Consider the following 11739-nt stretch of genomic DNA (forward strand, 5'->3'; position numbering starts at 1 on the left):
TGAAGGTAATAGTTCGACTTGAGAAAACTAATGAAAAACATGACAGATTCTAGGCTTCATGCAAAAAATGTAAAATTCAACAGCAGTTGCTATATTCCTTTAAATATCAATTGTTAGACCCCAGAAAGAGTATTGTGTCCAATTTCAGACACCATGCTTTAGGAAGGCTGCCAAGGCCTTGGGGGAGGTGCAGAAGAGATTTACTGGAATGGTGCCAGGGTTCAACATTCTGGTTATATGGAGAGGCAAAAGGTAAAATTGATCTCCTTAACTTAGAGTAATTTGATAGACGTGTTCAAATTGGTTTGATAAATTAATGAGAAACCGCTTCAAATGACAGAATGCTTTGTTACCATAGTGCACAGACCCAAGGTATTTGGCAAAAGCACTAGAAGGGAGATGGGGGGGGGGGAGTTTTATTTTCCAGTGGAATATTATTATGTTAATGTGTTGCCAGATTCAATAATAACTTCAATGGAACTCGACAACTTATTCAAGGCGAATATTGTGCAAAGCAATGGGGAAAAATCAAGGGAATGGGACTAATTTAAATAGCTTTTCTTTGAAAGCTGACAAAGGCCAATAGGCAGACTGGCTGCTCCTATATGGCATTGTGCTTTGTGTCAATTACAGTACTATGTGAATAGTGTATACTCTGGCCACTGAATAATCTGAATTTATGAAATAAACCCAAAGTACACTCGCTAATCTTTGAGAAAATAGTGCTGGATGATATTTGTGTTCTATTTTGCAGAAAAGGGAAAGAGGGAACAACGCTGCTTGATGATAAAACACACATTGCACAACAGAAGGAAAGATATAATGCCTACAGTGTAGTAGCCGAGGAAGCACCAGTAGAAGACGGAGTCCAGTTTTATGCAGGCGACTATGATGATGAATATGATGATACTTATGATGGCAACCAAGTAGGAGCAAACGATGTGGATTTAGATGATGAACTAATCAGTAGAAGGTAGGATGAATGGATGAGCAGAATTGAATAAATTATTACAAAATGCAGAAACTGGAATGATAGCCATTAATTTTAGCACAGATTTTTCATATAGGTAAAAATATAAGTAAAACACGCCTAACAGAACATACTGTTATGATCTTTTTTCAAAGATTATACTTGGAAATGTTTACACGGTTACAAAATCTAGGTTGGCATGGTGCCCTTCTCGTGCAATTCTACCATTCCATGTTTATTTGTCTCTTGGTCAAAACACTGAAAAATCTTAAAGACAAAGGATTTTTAAAGATATATAGAGAGTCAGGAAAAAACTATGGAGAAAGATGGGGACCAGAGAGGCAATGTATGTGTGGATTGAGAAGACATGGAAACGATCCTTAACAAAAACTTTGTGTCGGTCTTTACAATGAGAATGGGTGGTGCGGGTCTGGACATAAGGATGGAGGTCTGTGAAATATTACAAGAAATTAACATAGTAAAAGAGAAGGTGCTAGTGGGTTTTGGCAGCTGTGGATAAATCGCCAGGCCCAAATAAAGAGTTTCCAACTTCTTGAGAGAGTTAAGGGAGGGGTCATTAGGAGCCATAGATATAATTTTCTAATCCTTTCTGGTGAGGTGCAAGAGAGCTGGAGATCTGCTAACTGTCATATTATTTTAAAAATGGTGGAAAGAATGGACAGGAAATTACAGGCCAGTCAGTCTAACTTTGGTGGTGAAGATGTTATTCAAAAAAATTCTGATGGACAGAACATATCTGCAGTTGAAGAGAAATTAATTAATTGGGGATAATCGGTATGGATTTGTTAAGGGAAGGTTGTGTTTGACAAATTTGACCAAATTTTTTGAGGTGGTAACTAGAAGTGCTGATGATGGCAATGATTTCACTGTTACTGACATGGACTTTGGCAAGGCATTTGATTGGGTTTGTCATGGCAGATAGGTCAAGACAATAAGACCCTATGGGGAGCTAAGCAAAGTGGCACGTTGGGTCAAAAATTTGCTGAGAGGCAGGGAGCGGAAGTGATGGTACAGACATGTTTCTGTGACTGGAGTCTGTTTCTAGTGGAATTCTGCAGGGATTGGTAGTGGGCCCCTAGGTCTTTGTTTTATGCCGAAATCATTTGGACTTAAATGTTGGGGATGCAAATAAAGGTTCGCAGATGCCATAAATATTACTTGTGTGGTAAATAGTGAGGGGGATAACTATAAACTGCAGGAGGATGCCCAAGGAGTGCTCAGGTGGGTAGAACAATGGCAAATGGAATTCAACCTGGAAAAGTATAAGGAAATGCACTTACAAAGGACTAACATAGCAAGGGATTATATTATAAATGTTAGGATCCGTGCAAAATACTGAAGATTGGAGGTTTGGTATGTATATCTTCGGATTCTTGAAGATAGCAGTGCAGATAGATGAGGGGGTTAAAAAGGCATATGGGATACTTGTTTTTATGAACCAAGACATAGAATATAAGGGTGGGGTATTGTTAGAACAACTGGAGTGCTGTGTACAGTTCTGGTTGTCACATTATGAGAAGGATGTGATGGCTTTGTAGGGGGTGCAGAGAAGATTTACCAGAATGTTGCCTGGGCTGCATGGGCTTTTGTTCAATTCATTCATGGGTATGAGCATCACTGGCTGAACCAGCATTTATTGGCCAACCCCTAGTTGGCTTTGAGAAGATGCAGGTGAGCTACCTTCTTTGAACTGTGGCAGTCCATTTGGTTTAGGTGGACCCACAATGCTGTAGGACGGGATTTGACCCAATGACAGTATAGCTCCAAATCACGATGACTGGCTTGGAAGGAAACCTGCAAAGTGGTGTTTGTTCATCTAGGCCATTTTAGTCGTGGGTTTGGAAGATGTTGTCTAAAGAAACTTGGCATATTTCTGTAGTGCATCCTATTGATGGTACACACTGCTGCTATGCTGTGCTGGAGAGAATGAAAGCTTGTGGATGTGGAAAAGATTATGGGGAAATGGGCAGGAGAATGGCACGGAGTAGTATTTTGTGAGCTGGCATCTACGTGAGCAGTCAGTTGGTACCTGTGCTATAAAACTCTTTAATTGGACTTATTTTTCCTCCAGATAATTTCACTACTTACAATGTTTGAATAGTAATATTTCAGCCTGACTTATAAGGTGTGCCAGTTTTCTGCCATTTAAAATCAAGGGTACATTATATGTCGTCACCAGTGCATTACCCAGTGATATAAGAGTTTAGTATTTGCCTTGTGATTTGATAGCCTAGGTGTGTTGTACTTGTGGTAAAATATATGTTTGTCTATGAAACAAATTATTGTGGAGAACATGGATGAAGAGTATTGGGAAGAAAATTGAGTAGTAACCATAGATTTGGGTGGGCTAATTACTTTGATTTTGAGAGCAGATGTGAATGCAAACTTTTTCAGCAACAAACAAACAAATTTGGACATTTTGATAATTTTATTAGAATTATATGACACAGTTCCAGCAAAAGCCATCAATCTTGATCAGCAAATATTAATTGTTTTGGAATTAATAGAGATCATAGTAGACTTGTGTGGCCAGATTGAGGAGTTTTGAGTTCCTATGATAGTTTAACTGTTGAAAGGTGTGATGTCTCAAGTATAAACTGAGAAATTTATAACGAGTGTAAAGTTTGATATTGTGAGACCATGGGAGGTTCTATTTTCGTACAGATATCGTTTGTGCAAGTTTAAGCAGTCGAAAGTGAATTTGTAGCAGAGTTGTAGAACATAGTTAGTATTATGTCACATGATTTTTTTCCTTTTTAAGCTGTTTTGATTGAATCAAGTTGTATTTAAAAAGTCAAATATTGCATTTATATTTCCTCCTTCTTATAATTTTCCTGGTTACATATTTCCAGAATAAGGAAATTAATGCAGAGTTAATATTGTCACCTGAAGTTGTGGAATTTATTAGATTTATTTTGAGGAAGTAACAAGTAAGGTGGTTAAAGGGAAAACTGTGGATATAATACAATTGGATTTTCAGAAGATATTTGATAAAGTACAAAAGTTGGGCTACTTGATAAAATAAGAGCCCATGATATTGGAATTTATATTTGAGCATGGATAGATGATTGGCTAACTAACAATTAGAGTTGGGTTGGGTGTTGTAGCAGGTTTGACATTTCAAGATGGCAACCTGTAATTGGTAACATGCCATAGGGATTAATTATTTACAATAGATATAGACAACTTAGATGAGATGAGCAAATGTATTATTGCCAAGTTTGCAGAAATGGAATACAAGAATCTACTAACATTGGAGTCAGTGTAGGGAAGGTTCATTAGGCTGATAACAGGTATGGAAGGACTAGGTCATAAGTAGAGGTATTTATTTATTTATCTATCGATCGTCCATCGTGTGTTTTTTTTATGCAATACAGTTTGGCCTGTACTCATTGGAATGTAGAAGAATGAGGGGCAACCTTGTTGAAACATACTTGACAGGATAGATGAGGAAAAATTGTTTGCCATGTTGGAGAGTCTAGGACCAGAGGGCATAATGTCAGAATAAGGTATCATCCTTTTGAAGGTAGAGATGAGGAGGGTAGTAAATCTGTGGCATTCTTCACTAGAGAGGTCTATTGAGACTGGGTCATCTGTAAATTAAATGGTGGGGCAGACTCAATGGACTGAATGGTCTACTTCTGTTCCTATATATTATGGTCTTAGGCACGCTCTTCTGAGATTAATATGGCTGGTTGTTTTTTTCATCTTCTAGACAGGATTTTAAAAACTGGCCAAGTGCATTAAGGATAATTGCCAATATGCTAATTTCACAAATAAACGTATCAGCTACAGACATGCCATATTTCACTTTGTTTTTCCAAGACCATTTACAATCCCTCGAATCCTGAGACAAAAAGATGATGAGGAGGAAAATTATGATGAATCTGAAGAGGAAGCACCAAAGGTAATCCAAATTAGTAATCTTAATCATTGGGAATTGGCTTGTTTTTGGAAGCCAATACATGCAAGTAATAGCAGCAATTTGTTTCAGAAACATGTTTTATGTTTTGCTAAAGGGTGGTTCTAGGTGCGATTTCCTTTTAAAATCCAATGAATTTATTCAGTGCTTTTGACATTCCGTTTCAGATTGCTACAGGTCAGACTTTCAACTGATAATGAATTTGAAATGGTTGTTTCTCAACCTGAAACAATCATTCCTTCGTTCCTATAAGCTATTCAATGGGTGATTTGGGAAGCCTGTCATAGAGTTTTATAAATTTCATTCATTACTCCAATTGCTAATTACATGTTTGCAATACCTACTTTCATGTTTTGAAAATCTGAACATTCATTTAAAATATGTTTGAAAATAATTTCTTATAATTTAGCTTGTTCCTCTTGTGCAACAAATTAAAAAGAAAAGTTCCTTATTACACAATTCTGGGGTTACTTTTATTCAAAAGTAGTCACTTTTTTATTTACAATCATGTTGATGCGAAGATTTATCTATGCTTCAATTTTGTTGATTTAGCTAAAATATGATGCAATTTAAATCTCTCCCATTCTGTGAAAAATACTTGAAGGATGTTTGAACTTTTGACTATTTTTACATTTATTTTTAATCATTCATTATCAAGTTGTTAAATTAGTAGTTCACTCAGGAGGGTCCATTTACTTTTTTTTGAAGGAAACATCTGTGGAGAGGAAAATGTGACTGATATTCTGTTACTATTTCTAAGTTTTTAAAAAATCTCCCAATATCTTTAGCACTTTTGCTAGTATAAGTCATTGTTATTACCATCCCATACTTATTAATGGAGTAGGGGACTTGTATATTGGACCAGTAACTTTTTATTGTGGTATCCTGCCAAAATACTTATAAAACAGGGTTTGAATTTTTAAAACTTCTGTCGTAAATCATGAGCATATTTGACTGTGTGTGTGCATTGTGCTGATGACGAATGTAACTTCAGATTGATCAGACAACTATCATTTTCAATTTTAATCTATATGAAGCATGTCTGAAAACTAATGATGCTTATGAAAGTCATCTAGCAAGCAACCAAAGATCTGGATGTGAGTTTGCTCGCTGAGGTGGAAGGTTAGTTTTCAGACATTTCGTCCCCATTCTAGGTAACCTCATCAGTGTGCCTCCGACGAAGCGCTGGTGTTATGTCCCGCTTTCTATTTATCTGGTTAGGTTTCCTTGGGTTGGTGATGTCATTTCCGGTTCTTTTTCTCAGGGGATGGTAGATTGATTTGGAGCCAATGTGTTTGTTGATGGAGTTCCGGTTGGAATGCCATGCTTCTAGGAATTCTCATGTGTGTCTCTGTTTGGCTTGTCCTAGGATGGATGTGTTGTCCCAATCAAAGTGTTGTCCTTCCTCATGTGTATGTAAGGATATGAGTGATAGTGGGTCATGTCATTTTGTGGCTAGTTGATGTTCATGATTCCTGGTGGCTAGCTTTCTGCCAGTTTGTCCAATGTAGTGTTTGTCACAGTTCTTGCAAGGTATTTTGTAGATGACGTTTGTTTTGTTTGTTGTCAAAAAGACCCTATACAGACAACAAACAAAACAAACGTCATCTACAAAATACCTTGCAAGAACTGTGACAAACACTACATTGGACAAACTGGCAGAAAGCTAGCCACCAGGATACATGAACATCAACTAGCCACAAAACGACAAAACTAGCCACTATCACTCGTATCCTTACATACAGATGAGGAAGGACACCACTTTGATTGGGACAACACATCCATCCTAAGACAAGCCAAATAGAGACACGCACAAGAATTCCTAGCAGCATGGCATTCCAACCGGAACTCCATCAACAAACACATTGATTTGGAACCAATCTACCATCCCCTGAGAAAAAGAATCGGAATTGACATCACCAACCCAAGGAAACCTAACCAGATACATAGAAAGCGGGACATAACACCAGCGCTTCGTCCGAGGCTCACTGATGATGTTACCTAGAATGGTGACGAAACGTCTGAAAACTAACCTTCCAGCTCAGCAAGCAAACTCTCATCCAAAACCTCAACCTGAGCTACAAATCTTCTCAAAACTCGCTAACCAATGATCTGTTTCTGTTCATATAAATAAGATTCTTGCAATGTGGAAAATAGAGAAAAATGTAATGATGTTCTGATTTCTAGGAGGAAGTTCCAAAGAGGGATCTGTTTGTACAGGACCCAGCATTGCTGAGGGAAAGAGCAGAGGCAAGACGTGCTACCTTCAATGCCAGAAGAGGGTAAGAATCGAGGTGTAAGAATAATCTTATAAACATTTTGAAACAGAAGTGTGTTCACAAAAGTCTCTAGATGTTGTAAACTCATTTATCTGTCTGGGTTTTTGATTACTGTATCTTTAACTATCCTTGGTTGTTTCTAAGCCCATTTTACAAGTGAGTATCTGAGTTTCAAAGAAGGTAACAAACTAAGTATTGTCCAGGGGACCAGTATAAATAATGGCTTCCATTATTGGCTCTAAGTTCCTGCAGGCACTGAATTGCATTTCAATCTTCTTTTGTATTGGACACATCGATTTCCAGCTGTCAAAGTTATGCAAAAATGCTAGACCATTTAACTTTTTAATGATTAAAATCCTGCAACTATGTTTATAAAAGTAACATGTAGCTTAACCAAAAAAATCCAGCTTGTGATATTGCTTTGGGATATACATCTATCAAAAGTCTGCTGTAAAAGAAATAGTTGCATCTCCCTCGGGATTATTAGATGTCTTATTTGCATTCACATTGTAGGTGGGAAGTCTAGATTGACAAGCGTTTATAAATTTGTACAGAACTGCACATTAGAAATCCAGCTGATTCCTGCACTGCCTTACCTAGATTTTTTTGTCCCTCCTTCCCATGATTATCCAGTTGTGACCATTTATAGTTGATTTCTCTAGTAGAAGCAAAAGGAATTGTCTAACTTGTTCAATTAACTGCTTCTAAATATATATTTATATATTACTTTTACAGGTTCAAGCATGACTCTAGTGCTGCTGTGGGGAATGTAAGAGGCCAAGGGCAATCGAAAGAAACACTAATAGAGAGAAGAAAGAAAGAGGCCAATAAATCCCTTCGAGCTAATCATAATCGGCGATCACTTGCAGATAGGAAGAGGAACAAAGGAATGATTCCATTTTAATTATTTTTCAAACATTTTTGCCTCCATCACAAACTTATTTGCCTCCAGTGGCCATTTCTAGCTAGTAAATTGGGCTCCTAACTTTCCACAATTTCTTCTCTCAGGCAATTATAGCCAAATGTGATGTACAGTAAGGTATTTCCATTTTTCTCCTCAAGAGAAGGTGTTCAATCTTTGAAATATTTTGCCACATTATTTGTCATGTCAGTTGGCCAATTTACCTTCTATTGGCTTGTTTGAATGACAAGTCAAAACAACTGAAATATAGTGATACAGTTAGAATATCAGCTTTGGAGTGACTGGAGTAGTCATCTTTTGTTTATTTACTGTTAACTCAAATAGAGTTGCTGAATACAGCAGTGCCTCTGCGTATTTAGTTGTGCTCAAATTTGCCTGTAATTCATAATCTGCAATACATTTAATACCCTGAACATTATTGCTAAACTACTGTAAAAATCTATCAACTGCATTGATTGAAATTTTATTTTTTAATGAGAAAAGACAATTTTTGAATACTATTTTTCTTGTGGTGTTACTGTAACCTTCACAGTCCCAAAAGTGTTTCTGTACATCCTGCTCTTGAATCTTTCACTGGTGTTGAGTTTGCCCATTTGACCTGGACTGCTCAAAACATGGTAAACCCTTTACTTCATGATTCATTTGAGAAAATATTGATGTAGATTTGCTCTCCCGAGATGCATGGCAGAGCACAATTGCGGTCTGACTTATAATCATTTAAATGTGGGTTGAAATAGATTTATCCTCAATTTTGAGGATGGCTTCAAGCATGCAGACTGTAGATAATGTGCACAATTCATCATTTTTAACTCTTTACCATTGAGGCCACAGCAGCATCAGAAACACTGAGTTATGTAGTGCAACATTGCTTGTTTTGCACAATCTTGATTCCTTTTTTTAGTATGGAATATTTACATAATCTACCCTCTTTTTATTAAAACCAGTTTATTAGAGTACAATTTAAAATATGACAAATGTTCACAAGGAATTTTAAAATAAAGACAGCCCTTGGTCAGCGTGTGTGGTAGTTTTTCTTTCTCAGTTACAGCGGTGGCAAAGCTGATATTTACTGCCCATCTCTAAATTTCCTGAAAATCGAGGGCCTTGGTTAAGCCTCTATTGAGCCTTAAATGGCTTCTATCAGCTTTTTATTCAGATTGCAATTCTATATATCCACTTCTGCTTGAAATGGTAGCAAACAGTTGCCATATCTTTAATGGAACATTCTCCAATTCAGAATACTGCAGGGGGTACAAGAAAAGAATGAGATACAGAAACTATGAAATAAACACTTATCAAAATAGATGTATGATGAAGGAAAACAATGGTGATTAGTTATAGGAATAGTTTGTTGAAAAGAAACTGGACCTTGCTCACATTAGTATGTGTATCAGGTAACAAATTTAAGATAGTAAAACAGCCCAAGATGCTTCACTAGCACAAGTAAAGTTTGACAGTTACATAAACAGGTATTAGGGCAAATGACCAAAATATGGTTTTAAAAAAAAGGGTTTGAGAAGCATTTTAAAGGAGTAAAGTGCTATGGCCTTCACAGCTTGGGATATGGCTACCACTAGCACAGCAATTAAAATTAGTTTATACACAAGGTGATAATTGGTGCAGCACAAGATCAGTGTATTTTCAAAGTTGTGCACAGTAAGTCTTTATAAAACCAAGTACAAAAGAAATGATATTCCAGTTGATTCATTTCAGGATATCATCTCACATTCTGGCATACTGACACGTCACTTTTTCTCTTCTGTTGGCTATAGTTACCCTTCTGTCTTCAGTTCTGTATTATGCATCAAACCACTAAGAAATACCATTTATTAACTCTACCTAGCCTCTATCCTCTGTCTCTTTTCTAGTAACTTTTTGTTTGAACACTGACTTGTTTGTTAAAGCATAAGCATGACGATCAATCTCAAATTGGTTGAACAGTGAATGCTCACTTCCTAATCAATTTTTTTTAAAGTCACAATGACATCACTTCCTTGTCTCTCCTGATTCATTCTTTGAAACTGCCCCTTTTATAATAATTACCCCTCTTAAGATGGTACCAATAGAGCAACTTGTGTATATGTTTTAGACAATGTTGTGTGATCTTCTAGTGATTAACTATTATCCTAAATGATCTCTCCTAAACCTGTCAATAGCCTTTAGTTGAAAGAATTAACATGACTAACTTGATACTTGGAGGAAAAAAAATGCTCCAACTGTTCAGAACCAGTTGAGGTAGGCTTTGTGCATACAAAGTTCAAAACAGTTTAGTTTTGTAAAACTTTGCTGTGGTTTTATGGCACAGGTTAATGCAAAATTATGCCAACAATTGAAAGCTATATTACTTGAAGCATTTTCACTTGGCATAACTGCACAATTGCACATTAACCTGTGCCTTACATTTGAGGTGTACCATGTGGCTCTTCTACCTTTAATTGTGGTCAACTACAACACAGTTCAACAGGATCTATTTCAGTCTCAGGCAATTAATCAAACCAAAATCAATCATCATAATTCACAATTGTGAACTGAATTATCTAGTCCAGTTTCAGACGATCCCTAGGAAAAGAGATGCCTTTGTTTCACTCAATGCATTATTGGAAGAACATTGCTGTATATTGGACAGGAACATAGTAATCTGGTCAGAGGTATTCACACAAAGCTGACAAAGGTGAGTCTGAAAACTGAAGGATTTAAAACTTAAGCTTTGTCAATCTACCTCAGTGAGAGAAGTTAATGAACTCCTCCAAATTGTGGCTAGAGAACAGAGGCATTGAGTATATAACATGCTTAGTGAAGAAGCCCAAGGTTGACCCTGATTTTTTAAAAAAAATCCCCCTTTGCTTTGTATTAAGCTGTTTTGGCTGACAAATAACTGCTCTATACCACATCCTCCCATGATTTGATTGTTGAAGACAGCAGCATTTACTTTCATGTATTTTAAATTTGTATGTTTGCTGTAACATGAATTTATAAATATGTGCAACAATCTTCAATGCAAATTTTCAGCCTGTCCAGTTTTTAAATCTAGCATTTTAGTATTGGGTTTTTTCTGGGGTTTGATTTAATACAATTCCCTTTAAAAATCAATTTTTAATCTTAGTAAAATGCCTAAACATATTAAGCAAAATTTGACAGTGAACAAGATATTAGGCCAAATGCCGAATGGGAAAGAGATACAAAAGCAGGAACTTCCAGCTATGGAGACTTAAGCAACAGTTTCAAAACAAAAACAAGCCAGCTGGGTTTGCAAGTCAACAACCTCATCCACAACCTGAACTACTGATCTTTACCAATACTTTAAACCACAGTGATAGCTGCAACTGTGGGAATGCTTGAGAAGCTAAAATCAATAGTTGAACATTCAAACTCAGGAATTAGTGAGGAACAAAGCCTAGTAAAAGAGTAAACAAGGAGGACAATTGAAATTGAGATCTGTTGACCCACATATCTCAGTCTAGTAGGGAGGTTAGTGATTTTTTTTAATCTCCATAACCTCCTTAATAAATCAAGTTTCTAACAATATTACATTAATCTAATCCCAGGGGAAAAATATTAAAACTGAAATGCTAGATAAAAAAGGACAATTAACTTCAACTAGATAGTACATTGAAATGAAAAAATC

General features: G+C 36.5%; 1 protein-coding gene across 3 annotated transcripts in view; it reads left to right on the plus strand.

Moving 5' to 3' along the window:
* Positions 1-9128, plus strand: part of ascc2 (activating signal cointegrator 1 complex subunit 2) — a 48309-nt gene extending 39181 nt beyond the window's left edge. For all 3 annotated transcript variants that reach the window (XM_048556107.2, XM_048556108.2, XM_059655075.1), the window contains 4 exons: positions 755-973; positions 4817-4898; positions 7101-7195; positions 7928-9128. In XM_048556107.2, the coding sequence (XP_048412064.2) occupies positions 755-973; positions 4817-4898; positions 7101-7195; positions 7928-8096 (565 nt within the window). In that variant the 3' untranslated portion in view covers positions 8097-9128. The remainder of the gene's footprint in view (positions 1-754; positions 974-4816; positions 4899-7100; positions 7196-7927) is intronic.
* Positions 9129-11739: the final 2611 nt, after the last annotated feature.

Source organism: Stegostoma tigrinum, chromosome 26, assembly GCF_030684315.1.
Source record: "Stegostoma tigrinum isolate sSteTig4 chromosome 26, sSteTig4.hap1, whole genome shotgun sequence".
In the NCBI taxonomy this organism is placed as follows: domain Eukaryota; kingdom Metazoa; phylum Chordata; class Chondrichthyes; order Orectolobiformes; family Stegostomatidae; genus Stegostoma; species Stegostoma tigrinum.